Genomic DNA, 17,463 nt, shown 5'->3' on the forward strand with positions numbered 1-17,463 from the left:
GTCAAAAGGGCACTTTCAACGCGCATTATTTTTTCAAAAGGGCACTTTCAACGTGCATTATTTTTTCAAAAGGGCACTTTCAACACGCATTATTTTGTCAAAAGGGCACTTTCAACGCGCATTATTTTGTCAAAAGGGCACTTTCGAGCGCGCGGTTGTATCTGAAATGCTCCCTGTTGCATATTAGTTTTTATGTTATTAATAATTGTTAGAATATTATTGCCATAATTATAAAACCATGCAAATAAAATGTCTACAATGAGGAATAAATCAATTACAATGTAATTGAAGATTTAAAAATTATAATGTCTTAAAAACAAAAAAATCAAATAATAAAAGGGCAGGTGGGGGGTCATCAGAAGGACAGGGCGGGGCTTCGGTAGGGCACGGCGCGGCACCCTTCCATTTAGGCCTAGCTGGAGCACTGAGACCATATACAGTTTGGGGCTGCCTGGTTGCTCACTGATATGCTAGTGGACAGAAAATGGTGTTTTCTAGTTATTGTATTACACGGAATATATAAATCCTGTGTAGAAATGAGTGTGAAATCAATGAATTTGACAGCAATATATGCCTCGGGGAAAATTTGCATAACTCTTGAAGTAAGTTTGAAGACAGGATCTATTTACTTTTAAAAAAAAATTTATATGAAATACTGTTAGGTTGTTTTTTTAAAAATAATTTATAACAAATATGTTTTTTTCAATTTTATACAATTGCCATTGTCAACAGAAATTAACTACAGCACTACAGCACAGTGCAACTTAGGGCAGTGATATCAATGGTTTGCGCACACTGTCCATGTTTAGCAACTGCGGTCCATATAAGAAAACAGTGACTAGTCTTATACTCTTGATTGCCTCTGTTGTGTTTTATGTATTTTACAGACCAAACTGCTCATAAAGAAAACAACAAATTGATGTGAGGTACGATATACTTGGGTGATACACCTCTGAATTCTTTAACTTTTGCATGTGGCTAAAAATTGCTTCATGCTTGTTAGCATTACAGCAATTTACAGGAGACCTTTTGAAAATTTTATTTTTAGGGCCACTGCAAAAGTTAATATGACAGATCAAAGGTGTTTTGTCGCTGTTACAGCATTAATATTGCTCGTCATTTTCAACAATTAAAGCTTGTAATAATTTGTATATGAAATGAACAATTAAAGCTAAATTATCATGCAAGACAAGTGTGCTCAGGACAGTGAACTTAATTGCTGCACCATTGATATTTTATCACATTTTCATAGTTGGTTTGATAAATGAAAGCCCCTTGAAGACTGGCCGTATCTGACACTTATCTGCCCTGACCCCTCACCTTACCTTGTTTAATGTGGGGTGACAATATGTCTTGATTGATATCCTTTCTTATGCACTGAAATTTGTAACAAAAGAACTTCATATGCACTATGCAGACGAGTGTATGACAATACTTATACTATAATAATGACTTTTAAAAATACTTTTTTGTGTTTGGCAGCAAGAATTGCTTTGTTAAATCTATATGAACTGGATGGCTATGTTTGGCAAAATCTATTCACAGTGATTTACATTTCAAATGAAAACTGATAGAGGGGTTTATTTTCAATCTTTTACTTACCTACTATGACAAGAATTTAAGTTTTTTAACAGCTACTGTGTGTAAGTCTGTGTAAATTATGCAAGGGATATTAGTTATAAACTCAGTGCAATTCAAGCTGGCAATATTTCAAATATTTGGTGGTTTTTAATAAAAAGATACGTGTCTTGTATTCTTACGGTGTTTTGCAATTCAGCGTGTAATATTTACTTAAGACCTGTTTAAAGTTATTAATGGTAAAGAATGCCTGAGCAATTGCAGAGTCTTTGAAGTTTGCACTTGACAGTTTAATTTGTTGTGATATGAGGCGGTAAAAAAATCAAAAGTGGAATTATAGGCCTGATATAATTTAATTGTGATTACTTTTTTACATTTTTGAAAATGCCTGTACTTAAAACGGAATTTAAGCAACTGGAATTTGAAGAGGTAAGGACATTTTTAGTGAATGGCTTAAGTAAATAAAGAAAAATGTACAATTTTATAATTTTTGATCTTATTATGCCCCCCTTCAAAGAAGAGGGGGTATATTGTTTTGCACATGTCGGTCTGTCCGTTGGTTTGTTGGTCCGTCTGTCGGTCTGTCCACCAAATGGTTTCTGGATGATAACTCAAGAACACTTAGGCCTGGGATCAGGAAAGTTCATAGGTACATTGATCATGACTTGCAGATGACCCCTATTGATTTTCAGGTCACTAGGTCAAAGGTCAAGGCCACAGTGACTCGAAACAGGAAAATGGTTTCCGGATGATAACTCAAGAATGCTTAAGGCTGGGATCAGGAAAGTTCATAGGGACATTGGTCATGACTGACAGATGACCTCTATTGATTTTCAGTACTCTAGGTCAATGGTCAAGGTCACAGTGATGTGAAACAGTAAAATGGTTTCCGGATGATAACTCACGAATTCTTAGAGTTAGGATCAGGAAAGTTCATGGGGACATATTGGTCATGACTGACAGATGACCCCTTTTGATTTTCATGACTCAAGGTCAAAGTTCAAGGTCACAGTGACCTGAAGCAGTAAAATGGTTTCTGGATGATAACTCAAGAACGCTTAGGCCTGTTATCAGGAAAGTTCATAGGTACATTGGTCATGACCGGCAGATGACCCCTATTGATTTTCAGGTCACTAGGTCAAAGTTCAAGGTCACAGTGACTCAAAGTAGTAAAATGGTTTCCGGATGATAAATCAAGAACTCTTAAGCCTGGGATCAGGAAAGTTCAAAGGGACATTGGTCATGACTGACAGATGACCCCTATTGATTATCAGTACTCTAGGTCAAAGGTCAAGGTCACAGGGACTTGAAACAGTAAAATGGTTTCCGGATGATAACTCACGAATGCTTAGGGTTAGGATCAGGAAAGTTCATTTGACATTAAAGCAACTCCACAAGTCACGCGAGCAATTCTTCTTTAAATTGCCAATCATACTCTAACGTATTCACACAATGGCTGCCACTGCAACTGACAACCCATTTGGGGGGCACGCATGTTTTACAAACAACCCTTGTTTGTTATTTTGTGTTCCTTGTCCATTTGTTTTAAATATTATGTCTCATTTGTACATATACATGTGAGTTTTCAATTTTGTAAACTATTTTGTATGGACACAGCGCCTTAACAATTTTTAAGTGAGTTCACAAACAAACAGCCCTTGTTTGTTATTTAGTATTCCTTTTCCATTTGTTTTAAATAGTATATCTCATTTGTACATTTATATGTGAGTTTTCAATTTTGTAAACAATTTTTTTAAGGAAACAGCGCCTTAACAATTAATAAGTGAGTTCACAAGTATTTGAATTTTTATTAACCCTTCAAGGCTGATCGTGCTAAAGATGTGACCTCTTGTTAACCTAGCTCACACATGTACTCTCTATATTTCATCTGATTAATTGTAATTTTAATAAGCCTTTACTGATGGAAAGTAAAATAATAAATTTAAAAAATAATTATACTTTTTTTTTCTGATTTCACCTGCTGATGCCTTATAGTTTATTAATGATGTGTGTCTTCTTTTGCCTGAAAGAAAATCTTACAAAATATGAGTCTGTTGAAGGGTTATGTTTCAATTTTACAGACATGTTTGAAGACAAGATAAACATATTTATGGTAATTTACAAATAAATATAAATAGTTGGACCCAGATATTAGACATGTTTTTTTTAAGGCCAACCTGCATGACCTTAAACATGAGGAATGTACTTCGCAATACATTGAAATAAAAATCAATTTGAAATAAAAATCTTTCAGACTTTTCCTCGTTTTAATGGATGAATGGTAACGAAAAAATTACACAACATGCTACAAACAACTATCTTGTTGCACTGTCGTGTGCATGTCTGTGGTTTTAAAGAATTAAGATCAGGATTGTGTACTTTATTGCGCAATTAAGCCAGTCATGATATCACCCTGTAAAATTGAGTATTTCCGCTCCTTTATTTATTTATAACGCCTATTAATCGGTTGTTTAACAGTCAAATGACGTGCAGTTAATTAAAGACACAGTTGAAATGAAATGTTTGTAGGAAAACAATCAAAAACAACTTTTTAAGAAAGGATACAGTTTTCAAAAGACTTTAATGCATATAGAAATTAAAACATTTTTGCTATACATTTTATGATATTACATGTATTTTATACATTTTTGATGTCTTCTTTGTATTTAACACCAAACTTCAGCACTTGCTTAAACTTTTGCATGCTGGGAAATTTGTCGTCTGCTAAAATGTCGTCTGCAGAATTTCTAAAATTAGCATTTTCTTCTATTTCTTTCAAAGAATACTATCAGGATAGCAAACAGTTTGGATCCTGATGAGACGCCACGTTCTGTGGCGTCTCATCTGGATCCAAACTGTTTGCAAAGGCCTTTAAAATTCGGTTCCCGCACTAAAAGGGTTAAGGACCAAAATATACTGGTTGAATAATAAAAGAAAATGCCAGAATCTGCCTAATTTAAATATTGCTTATCCAGGTAATTTGTTTTCATTAAAATGAGATAGGGAGAAAGGGGCTTAATTAATGTTCGTAGTAAAGTGTCCTCCCAGATAAGACTGTGTGGACTGCACAGGATAATCTGGGATGACATAACTCACATGCATCAAGCCTTGTTTTCTAAAAAAAATCATTTTTAGCTTGGCTGTTTTTGGAGAAAACCCCGAAGTATTGTCATAGCCAGCTCGTCGTCAGCCGTCTGCCTTAGGCGTCGTGCTAAAACCTAAACATTGGCTCTAAAATCAAAGTGCTTCCACCTACAACTTTGAAACTTCATATGTAGATGCACCTTGATGAGTTCTACACGCCACAGCCAATTTTGGGTCACTAGGTCAATACAAAGGTCAAGGTAACTGTGACCTCTAAAAAAAAATAAAAAAAATTCTGACAAGCTTTTGCAGCCTAGCGTTGGCACCCGTTATGCGGTGCTCTTGTTCTCCATTTACATCCAAAAACTTTATATTTTGTTGATATATTATTGCTATTTAAGTCTTCTGGTCTGTCTTAAATCTTTGCTAAGTGCTCTTGACCTATTCCAATCAGTGATCCAAAATGTGGGTCATAATTCTTATGTGAAAACTTAATGCTGCTGATGATAAGGCATAACAATTTGTGTTACAGTTATTTTGGGAAAATAATCATGCGGTGATAGGACAGTGCCCCTTTAAGGCCATCACAAGTGGCTTTTTAATCGCCAGTCAGTTTACTTAAGAGCTAGAAAAATACGTTGTATTGAGTCTCTCTCATATAATATTGCATGGTGACAGTCATATTCATTATTTGCATTAGCATGCAAATGACTATTGATAATTGTTATGAGATTTGAATTGTGCTGGAGTAGGATGCAGTGAAAAAAAGCCTTTGTAAACTGCTTCAAGTGCTTTATAATGTGCTTAACTGGATGTTGATTAAGTGAATTTAAATATAATGTCATTGGCTTGTGGTATTAGATTTCATCCATGTTTCTGATGCATTTAATAAATGTTTAAATGACATTTGACACATGGCCGTACATTTAAACAAGTAGTCTGCCTGGTACATAAAGAGCGCTGACAAACGTCTAATCTGACTTCATATATAGAATGCGTTAAAACATGGGTGCAGCAGTTTTCGTGCAGTCGTGAAGTTGTATATTAAAACATTGGCTGTGTAATTTAAATCCTAAATGGCATTGTCAAAGTGTCAGAAATGGAAACTGAAATCCAGGCTGTGTTTTGGTTGCTGCGGCAACTATGCTGGGACCCCAGCTCCCTTGGAACATGCTGATAGCACAGAGGAGGATTGGCGCTTTATTATTCAGGTAGAATCTTAGTGGGTCACAGGGTGGGGGGGTTGGGGTGGGGTAGGGAAAGGGGTGGTGTTGGGAATAGGGGAAGGGGGAAGGAGTGGGGCAGGACATTTGAAGAGGGGCACCAGGGGTCAAGGGGTGTATGCTAAATAAGGTGAAGTGGTTTCAAAGGAAATTACCATAAAGCTGTTATTTATGAAATTATAAAAAATTTGTCATAAAATACATCTACTGAAAATGTTGAATTTAAAGGTCAGTTATATATGTGGCTGTGACCCTTGAATTAACTATTTTATGGAAATGTTGGGCTTTAAACTACTATTGTTTATAACCAAAGTATTTTAATTATGGACCTCCATTAACTTGTTTGATGTTGCAATATACCCATCACATTTTAGTCATTGATAGAACCAGTTTTTTTTCTTAATTTTAGGAAATGGGGCCCTTCGGATTGTGAAAAATCAATTCGTTTTGACTTAAATTGGGAAATAATTGTCATTTTTATTTTGCTTACAAATACTTAAGAATAAATAATTGAGAATTAAAGTGATGTCAATATCTTATTGACTTAGGTTCAACATAAAGAACTTGATAGGAAATGAACTAAATGTTGAGACATATTAAGCAAACGATATATATTTTTTTGGGGGGAAACATTAAGTTGGGAGTTTGTAGGTCCCATTTGGTAAAAAAAAAATATACTTTTTAAAATTGTGAATGGGTTCCCCTACAGGACCAAAATTTTAATGAAAAAACAAAAACAAATGACAACCGTAATATTCTCCATTTGCTTTTAAGTATATTTTACATGATTTATTCAGTACAGAGCAAAAGCTATTTGTCATGATGAATGAATAGAATAATTTAGCATCATTTTCACTATAAACATAATTATGAAAACAATAAGTTATGAATTTTTAAAGATTTAACATTCTATTTTAAGTATGATGATTAAAAAATAAAGAAAACACCTGTAGTAAATATTAATTATTTTTTAAATGCACACAAATAATTGATGTTACATATAAGGATGTTATTGCCCATGTTCATTTGTTTTGTCTTGCAATTTTAAAAAGAGTTTCCATCTGATATTTTGGGAACATTAGCAATCTTTTTGATTTGCTATTATTATATTTGTGTATAAAAGTCAATGTTATGTGTTGACTAATAATCAGTTTCAGTCTGTAATTTTCTTTTGTGCTTGATTTGTAAAGGCAGAATGCTTGAGCTATTGTACAGAGTTACAGGCTTGGTCTAACTTCCATTCCTAGAATATGATTGCTGATTTTAATGATTTCTGAAATTATTCCCCTCTTTGAAAAAGGAAAGTAAGTTGCTTTGTTTGTTAGTAGGTATGTTGATGTAGACCAGTTACTGTAGTTCGCTAGTCTATTTGTTTCATCGCAAAATCTAGGAAAACTTTTGATTTACAACCACTCAAATGTGAATGATGGTCACTTGGGAGAAAACATAGACATTCATTAATATGAGGTCAACTGTCAAAGGTCAAGGTCACTGGGTGTTCTTTTTATGTTCCCCACTATAGTAGTGGGGGACATATTGTTTTTGCCCTGTCTGTTGGTTGGTTGGTTGGTTGGTCTGTCTGTCTGTTTGCGCCAACTTTAACATTTTGCAATAACTCTTGCTATATTGAAGATAGCAACTTCATATTTGGCATGGATGTGTATCTCATGAAACTGCACATTTTGAGTGGTGAAAGGTCAAGGTCATCCTTCAAGGTCAGAGGTCAAATATATGTGGCCAAAATCGCTCATTTTATGAATATTTTTGCAATATTGAAGATAGCAACTTGATATTTGGCATGCATGTGTATCTCATGGAGCTGCACATTTTGAGTGGTGAAAGGTCAAGGTCATCCTTCAAGGTCAGAGGTCAAATATATGTGGCCGAAATCGCTTATTTTATGAATACTTTTGCGATATTGAAGATAGCAACTTGATATTTGGCATGCATGTGTATCTCATGGAGCTGCACATTTTGAGTGGTGAAAGGTCAAGGTCATTCTTCAAGGTCAGAGGTCAAATATACGTGGCCCAAATCGCTTATTTTATGAATACTTTTGCGATATTAAAGATAGCAACTTGATATTTGGCATGCATGTGTATCTCATGGAGCTGCACATTTTGAGTGGTGAAAGGTCAAGGTCAAGGTCATCCTTCAAGGTCAAATATATGGGTCAAAATTGCTCATGTAATGTCACTTCTGCAATATTGAAGCTAGCAATTTTATATTTGAAATGCGTGTGTATCTCAAGGAGCTGCACATTTCGAGTGGTGAAGGGTCAAGGTCAAGGTCATCCTACAAGGTCAAACATCATATAGGGGGACATTGTGTTTCACAAACACATCTTGTTTTTTCTTAATTGAAATATGTTTTAAGAATGCTTTGACCTAACATCATGAAAACATCTGAGGAAAGGTAGACACTTATATGCCACGTCCACCCCCCTCCCCCCCTGTATCCGCCTATGAATCTATTTTGAGTTGTCCATCTACAAGGTCAATATTACAGGGTCTTGTAAAATGACATTTGATTTGTTTCTAATTTTTGAGGATGCTTTGACCTATTAAATCATGCAAATTTGTTAAGAGAACAATCCAAGGAAAAGAAGATGCAATTTGAATTTTAGACTACGAGGTTTAAAGGTCAAGGTCCGGTAAGCTTGGTGTCTTCGTGGTGTCTAGAGAATGCTTTAACCTACAGTAATCTAAATTGGTATACTGGTTACTTGGGAGGAAATAATGACACAAAATGATTTTGAGGTCAGTATGTTAAAGGTCAGGGTCAAAAGGGCTTGTTACAGAGATTATGTATCCACACAATATCTTAACAATGCTGCTTTTACATTACATCCTTCAAACATGTGTACAGGTTACTTGTGTGGAAAAGTAAGATATCTTTGAAAATTGAGGACATCAGGTCAAAGGTATAGTTCAAAGGTGATTTTACCATGACATAGGTTTCTGCACAATATTTAGGAAAAAAATTGTGATCATATAAAAAATGTGCTGGTTAGTCTTGAAGAATGATGACCCCTTAGGACTTTCAAATTAAGTGATTGAAGGTCTATATCACAGGGACAAATTTCCTGCAAGTTGGGGGTCATACATGTCTTTCAAACATTCTGTCTTATGTTAGCCTAACAATAGAATAATTACCATGAAAAAGCCCTAGTTCCTACTGAAATTGTAAATGAAGATATAATATTAAGTAACAATCAAACATATCATTTTTTATGTTAATTGTTCCATATGTAATGACAACCAGGTGTTTGAATTATCAGCTGTATGTCATAAGAGTGATATCAAGAGTATAATGTGAATGCCTTTTGGCTCTTACTTAGTATATAATTATGCCACTCTTCAAAGAAGAAGCCTCTTCGTCAAGAAGAAGCGGTATGTTGTTTTGCTGGATGTCGGTTTGTCTGATTGTCGGTAGACCAATTTGTTTCTGATCAATAACTCATCAACCAATTGACCGATTGGCTTGACACTTCACATGTGCATCGGCAATGGACAGTAGATGACCCCTATTGAAATTGGGGTCACTAGGTCAAAGGTCAAGGTCACTGTTACACACTTAGTGTGAAATCGTTTCTGATCCAGAACTCGTCAACTGATTCACCGATTGGCTTGATACGTCTCATGTGCATTGGCCTTGGACAGAATTTGAATCCTATGGAAATTGGGGTCAGTAGGTCAAAGGTCATGGTCACTGACAAAAAAGTGGGAAAAGCATTCCTGATCAATAACTGGTCAACGAAGCGACAGATTGGCTTGATACTTCACATGCGCATTGGCCCTGGACAGTAGATGACCCCTATCAAAATTGGGGTCACTAGGTCAAAAGTCAAGGTCACTGTCGCAATAAGTGTGAACAGTGTTTAGGATCAATAACTCATCAATGAATTGACAGATTGGCTTGATACTTAACATGCGCATTGGCCTTGGACAGTAGACGACCCCTATTGACATTGAGGTCACTAGTTAAAAGTCCTTTTTAGCTCGCCTTTTGTCCATTGTCCGTCGTTTGTCGTCAACATTTTGCCTTGTTAACACTAGAGGCCACTTTTATAGTCGGATCTTCATGAAACTTGGGCAGAACATTTGTCCCAATGAAACCTTGACCGAGTTCGAAACTGGGTCATGCTGGGTCAAAAACTAGGTAGAAAATAAAAGAAATACCTTGTGAACACTGTAGAAGTCACATTTGATGCCCAATCTTCATGTAACTTTGTCAAAATGTTTGTCTTAATGATATGTTGGTTGAGTTCAAAAATGGTTCTGGTCCGTTGAAAAACATGGCCGCCAGGGGGCAGGGCAGTATTGCTAATATGGCTAAAGAGAAACCTTGTGAACACTCTAGAAGTCACAATTTTTGCCCAATCTTCATGAAACTTGGTCAAAACATTGGTTTTATTGATATCTCGGACAAGCTCGAAAATGGTCAAGATCGGGGAAAAACATGGCCGACAGGGGGGCGGGGCAGTTTTCTCAATATGTATATAGTGAAAACATGTGAACACTTTAGAAGTCACATTTTTGGTCCAATCTTCGTGAAAATTGTACAGAATATTTGTTGTCTGGATACGACTGTCGAGTTCGAAAATGGTTTGGATCGGTAAAAAAATATGGCCGCCAGGGGGGGGGGGGGGGGTCATTTTCCTTATAGAAAGTCACTTTTTTTGCCTAATCATCATGAAATTTGGTCAAAACATTGGTTTTGTGGATATCTTGGACAAATATAAAAAAGGTCATGATCGGTGGAAAAACATAGCCGCCAGGGGGGAGGGGGAGTTTTCTCTATATGTATATAGTGAAAACATGTGAACAGTCTAGAAGACACAGTTTTCGCCCAATCTTCATGAAATTTGTCAGAACATTACTTTCTTGGATACAATGGTTGAGTGTGAAAATTATTCGGATCCATAAAAAAACATGGCCGTCAGGGAGGGGGGGGGGGCATTTTCCTTATATTTAGTTAAAAAAAGCTTGTGAACACTCTAGAAGTCACATTTTTTGCCTAATCATCATGAAATTTGGTCAAAACATTGGTTTTGTGGATATCTCGGACGAGTTTTAAAATGGTCGTGATCATTGGAAAAACATGGCCGCCAGGAGGTGGGGCAGTTTTCTCTATATGTATATAGTGAAAACATGTGAATAGTCTAGAAGACACATTTTTTGCCCAATCTTCGTGAAATTTGGTTAGTACATTTGTTTGCTGGATCCGATTGTTGAGTTTGAAAATGGTTCGGAGCTGTTAAAAACATGGCCGCCAGGAGGGGGGTCTTTTTCCTTATGGTCTTTTTCCTTATATGTATATAGTAAAAAAAGCTTGTGCACACTCTAAAAGTCATATTTTTAGCTAGTTCCTTTGGGTCTCAGGTGAGCGCCTTAGGGCCCATGGCCCTCTTGTTTTGGGGGGACATATGTCTCCGACTGCAGAACTCTTGTTCAGTTAACGCTTATAAATCTGATGAGGCTATAATAATATCCGCTACAGTTATTATTCTTTAAGATGATGTAAACTCATCACTTAAGTTCTACATTACTAATATTATTGTATTACTTGACATTTTTCACATATTCACACTATGTATATATACTCATCTTACAAATAAGCAATGACAATATTTCATGTGTTAGATTGAGTAAATTAAATGCAACTTATAACTTAATTAGCTAAACAGTTATAAAAAAATGAAGAAAAAAATTTTTTGTACCACAGGCACAGTTTTGTTTCGACCCAAAAAAGTACTGAGAAAAAACAAAGCTAAAGTTTAGCCATACTTAACCAAGCCCATGTTTTAATTACTTGGATCTTAAATTTAATTGAATGTATCAATTAATTTTGAGTTGGAATTTCTGGTATTTCTTTTGTAATCATTCACAATTCATTATCTCAAGTGTAATTAACTTTGGTTTGTAATTAAGAGCCTGCATAAGTACAAATTTGATCACTGACTTTGTGTAGAAAATTTTCTCAAATGAAATTGCATGATGAAAAAAATGCAAGTGTTTGCATAGGGATGAGGTAATAAAAAATATTTGTGGTGACATCGCACCTTGTTTGGCTTGCCATATACATTGTAACCTTACTCTCAATTTGCATAAATTAACAAAAAAACCTTACTGTCAGATATTCGGGATTCATGAATGATTTACTTTTGGTGTAAAAGTGAAATCAATAGTCCCAGGTACACACCTGTTGGGTTATTGTTTTTTGAGGTTTAATGTTTTTGTCTGCAATTTGGTTAGAAATATTATACCATGTCTAGCGAAACCTGTACACAATTTATTGACCCCATAAAGTTATTGTTTGATTATTGTCAATCTGTCCACTGGCTATGAAAATAGTGTGCCAACTTGTTTCCTCTCATGGTTGTATGTGGGTGACATTAAAATTTTTATGAGTTGCAATATTGTTATGATAATATACTGCTTGGTATTTAACTCTTTTCAAATGGAAGGACTGTTTGTTTTATTAACAGATTGTGCAAATATTTCAACATGTTATGAATGCTTTAAGTTTATGCCATTCAGTGTTGGTGTATATTCAGTTTCAAACACTTTAAATTTGAGACTTTCAGACACAAAAGTGTTCGTCTTTGTTCTGTTGGGTTGCAGTTATTTTCTATTTCTTTTGGATGTATTTATGATTGAAATCTTAACACCTATATGCATTTTGAGACAATGAGAAAATGTTGCATTTTCCCCAAAAAAAAAAAAAAACCTTTTTCTTTTTTTTAACTTAAATTGGGAATTTTTGGCCAGCAATTGGGAAATTGGTAGTTTTTTCATAATTGGGAAAGTGCCGTTGACCGGTACTTTATAAAGAAGGAAAAAAATCGCTGGTTTAACTTGATTATATACCTCAATTATTTCAACAAGAAGACTACAACCAATGAAATTTTAATTTAATGGTGTATGCATTTGTGTTAAAATACCAATTTTTGTATAATTTAATTGGCAAACTCAAATTCCAAATGACATATATTAAAAATGGGGTTTAAAAGATGGTTCACGTATATCTTAACATATATTATGCTTGTAATGAAATTTTAGAAGAAATATTTAAAGTTTAAATTGTTGAGTAGATGCGCATAATCTGTTAATCTTGAAGATGGGTAACAAAATGTTTTATGACCTCTCAGCGAATTCATATTGGTATCATTCATAAATTAACATGAATTTATTGATTGTCCTATGACCCCATACTCTCACAGATAAAGCCATTTTACGAAATAATCATTTTTGCATGTCATAGTCATGGATACAATTTATTAGGGCACAGCAGGGCATGATGCATGTCACGGTCAAGAGATTATTTAACCCTTTTAGTGCTGGAACTGAATTTTGAAGGCCTTTGCAAACAGTTTGGATCCAGATGAGACGCCACACAATGTGGCATCTCATCAGGATCCAAACTGTTTGCTATTCTGATAGTATTCTTTGAAAAAAATCGAAGAAAATGCTAAGTTTAGAAATTCAGCAGACGACATTTTAGCAGACAACAAATTTCCCAGCATGCAAAGGGTTAAAAAGGCCCAAACATGTCTTGTAAGGCCAGTATTAGGTCTGCATCATGCAGAAATCGGATACTTTTTATGGATATTATGTAATTTCATATAAAACTGAACAACATTTTGTTAAAAATATCCTTTTGTTTTACTAACAATCGGATACAAAAATTGGTGTACACGATATCTTTTGCCGGATCACTGCAGTTTATGCCAGTCATTTATCACTGTAATCAGAATCCTGTCATAATGAAGAAAAAAAGCACGCTGCAGTGATTTTGTATGACAACACGGCAATAACTTTATAATCATTGTGACAAGAAAAATGAAGTTTTTCTTACATATGCGATGAAGATGAACATTGGAGATTGGATGAGCGCTATGCAATGCTTGTTGAAACACCTGGAATGGTGTGTGTGGCTTATTAACCATGATTGGTTATTATCTGGACTGGTTATATTGTTTGTAAATTATTGTAATAAATCTACTGGGTATGGATGCGGAGGTGCAGCAGGTGAGTTCTTCATTAATGTTGATACATTATCATTATTTGTTCTCATGACTGATGGCTTTTACTAAATTCAATTTAAATTAGTTATTCAGCTTTGTTCAGTTAGTGGTCTTGAAACATTTAAATAACAGTTTAATAGGTATTATTTTGAGTTGATAAATGATAGCATAATATAAAAAAATTATTACCATACAAAGGTACAACACAATTTGATTAAGTTTTAGTTCATTTATTTAATCATGTGACAGTTGGAATAAGACAAGAATTGCTATCCCTTTTAAGTTCTTTACTTGAAGCTTGAAAATAATTTTTTACAGTATTAAATGATGTGTATTTGTTTTAAGTTACAATATATCAATACAATCTATGACACACACATAAAGTACTCTGAGTCGGTTATAATATAGCACACCCTGCAGCAAATGTCACCTAATATCAGGTGTAAGTCATCTAGTTTGAACCAATCATTAAAGGATGTTTTGTGTGTGTGTGTTTTATGAGATAATACATCAGCCAATATTTTCATTTTTATGTCCCTCACCACTATTGTGGGGGACATATTGTTTTTGCCCTGTCTGTTGGTTTGTTTGTATGTTTGTTTGTGTCAAACTTTAACATTTGCCATAACTTTTGCAATATTGACGATAGCAACTTGATATTTGGCATGCATGTGTTTCTCATGGAGCTGCACATTTTGAGTGTTGAAAGGTCAAGGTCATCCTTCAAGGTCAAAGGTCAAATATATAGGACATAGTGTTTCTCAAACACATCTTGTTAATTATGACTTGCTCTAATATATACAAAATTAAATTTGCAACTGGCCCTGTTTCTGTTGTAATTTTTTATGCTGCTTTTAATGTTTCTGTTGTTTGATGATGATTTCATGATGAGAATGCAATGGACGTTCATGATGTTGACAATGAAATAAGAGATGTTGATTAATATCATGATCTTATTGTTTAACTTTTGCAAGAGTTTCTTATTAACTTGTAAGAACCCCCCCCCCCCCCAAAAAAAAAAGAACACAGCATTCAACAATTCCTAAACTATCATCAGATGTTCCAAAGTAGAGCATGGTGCGGGCTGCTAACATCCTCCAAGTCTTGAGCTCTCAACAGCTGGCTTGCCTTGTATGGTTCCATAAGTGGCACTTTCCGTTAGTCAGGTTTTGTTCATCCTGACAGATGGTAGATACCAGTGCAATTATACCCAAATAATGATGTAATATAATCAGAAATAGTTTTTTAGCTCATCTATTTATTTATTTTTAAATTATGAGCTATTGTCATCACCTTGGCGTCGGTGTCCAGTTAAGTTTTTCGTTTAGGTCCATTTTTCTCATAAAGTATCAATGCTATTGCATTCAAACTTGGTACACTCACTTTCTATCATGAGGGGACAGGGCAGGCAAGTTAGATAACTCTGGCGTGCATTTTGACAGAATTATGTGCCCTTTTTATACTAAGTTTTGTGTTTAGGTCCATTTTATTCCTAAAGTATCAAAGCTATTGCTTGCATACTTGCAACACTTAATAACTATCATAAGGGGACTGTGCAGGCAAAGTTATGTAACTCTGACTGGCATTTTGACAGAATTATGTGCGCTTTTTATACTTAGAAAATTGAAAATTTTGGTTAAGTTTTGTGTTAAGTTCCATTTTATTCCTTAAGTATCAAAGCTATTGCTTTCATACTTGCAACACTTTAACTATCATATGGGGACTGTGCAGGCAAAGTGATGTAACTCTGACTGGCATTTTGACATAATTATGTGCCCTTTTTATACTTAGAAAATTGAAAATTTGGTTAAGTTTTGTGTTTAGGTCCACTTTATTCCTGAAGTATCAAAGCTATTGCTTTCATACTTGCAACACTTACTAATTATCATAAGGGGACTGTGCAGGCAAAGTTATGTAACTCTTACTGGCATTTTGACGGTATTATAGGCCCTTTATACTTATAAAATTGAAAATTTGGTCAAGTTTTGTGTTTGGTCCACTTTACACCTAATGTATCATAGATATTGCTTTCATACTTGAAACACTCGCATTAAACTATCATAAGGGGACAGCAAAGGACAAGTTGCATAACTCTGGTTGTCATTTTGATGGAATTATGGCCCTTTTTTTACTTAGTAACTTGGAATATTTAGTTAAATTTAGTGTTTAGATCTACTTTATTTATAAAGTATCAAGGCTATTGCTTTCAAACTTCAAATACTTTCATGCTATCATGAGGTTACTGTACTTGGCAAGTTGAATTTTACCTTGATCTTTGAATGACCTTGACTCTCAAGGTCAAATTATTAAATTTTGCTAAAATTGCCATAACTTCTTTATTTATGATTAGATTTGATTGATACTCTGACAAAACAACTCTTACCTGACATACCACAATAAACTCCACCCAAACCATCCTCCAAGCCCCCCCCCACCCCGACCCCCCCCCCCCTTCCCAAATTTGTCTCTCTCTTAAAGATCATCTAGTAAATGACCACCACACCCTAACACTATCCCCCCCCCCCAACTCACCCCCCCATTTTTTTTAAACATTGTTAAAAACACAATTTTTTTGTATTATTTTATTTTTAAAATACTGTCTAACCATCCCACCCAATAATCCCCCCGGCCCGCCCCCCCCCCCCCCCCCCAAAAAAAAAATGCATTTTTTTGCATTTTTGGAAGAAAATGTAATAAATGACCACAACCCCACACTATACACCCCCCCCCCCACTCCACTCCACCCCTCCTTCCTTTGTGATTGAAATTGATATAGGTCCCTTCACCTTTAAAAAGAAAAATAGATGAGCGGTCTGCACCCGCAAGGCGGTGCTCTTGTTATTTACTGCTGTTTTAAAAAAGAATTATTTACTTATGCATTAAACCTAGAATCTGGTGTTATCCTGTTCTGCTTAATTAACCCATTTATGCCTAGTGGACTCTGCCATCCTACTCGATTGGATCAATTTATTTCCAAAATTAGGGATGTCTAGTATATTTATTTGTATATTTAGAGTATTTCTTACAGAAATTTCTTTAATTAAACATCGCAGACCCAGATAATGCGGCGTCTCATCTGAGTCTATGCTGTTTGTCAAGGCCTTTTTTCAAGACGCTGGGCATAAATTGGTTAAGATGTTAATACAGACGTGTATAAATTCCTACCAAAAATGCTGGAATCATACTGATTATATTTTACTTTTCTATATAAAAAATGGGGACGTAGAGATATGATAAACAACAAAACTAACTGCCCTGTCATGTTGTAATAAATCATGCTCGGAGAAAATTGAAAAATGAAGAAGAAAAATGAAAAAACAGCTAGGCAAACCTGGCTGTTATTTTAGTCTAGTCCTCATGTGACATATTACAAAATGCTAGGGCATGAACCTGTTATTCTCTATATCACTACATCCATAAAAAGAACTTTTTAAGACTTGCTATAATGTTGCACATTTCCTTTTTGCCATTATACTGTTAGTTTTACAGAAAAGATATTAGTCTTCTAATAAAAATGTAACACTTTAACAAATGTTATACTTTTGGATG

The 17,463-nt window shown here is 35.0% G+C and overlaps 1 protein-coding gene across 2 annotated transcripts in view; it reads left to right on the top strand.

The window, feature by feature from the left end:
• The window catches only part of LOC127873694 (uncharacterized), a 109,170-nt gene that overhangs the window by 16,878 nt on the left and 74,829 nt on the right, over positions 1-17,463 (top strand). Inside the window, exon 1 of one of the 2 annotated variants that reach the window (XM_052417625.1) lies at positions 5,462-5,873. The exons of the other annotated variant lie outside the window; for it this stretch is intronic. Coding sequence (XP_052273585.1) covers positions 5,739-5,873 — 135 coding nt within the window. The 5' untranslated portion in view covers positions 5,462-5,738. Of the gene's footprint in view, positions 1-5,461; positions 5,874-17,463 lie in introns of those variants that run through there. 2 annotated transcript variants of the gene reach the window in all.

Source organism: Dreissena polymorpha, chromosome 3, assembly GCF_020536995.1.
Source record: "Dreissena polymorpha isolate Duluth1 chromosome 3, UMN_Dpol_1.0, whole genome shotgun sequence".
Classification (NCBI taxonomy): Eukaryota; Metazoa; Mollusca; class Bivalvia; order Myida; family Dreissenidae; genus Dreissena; species Dreissena polymorpha.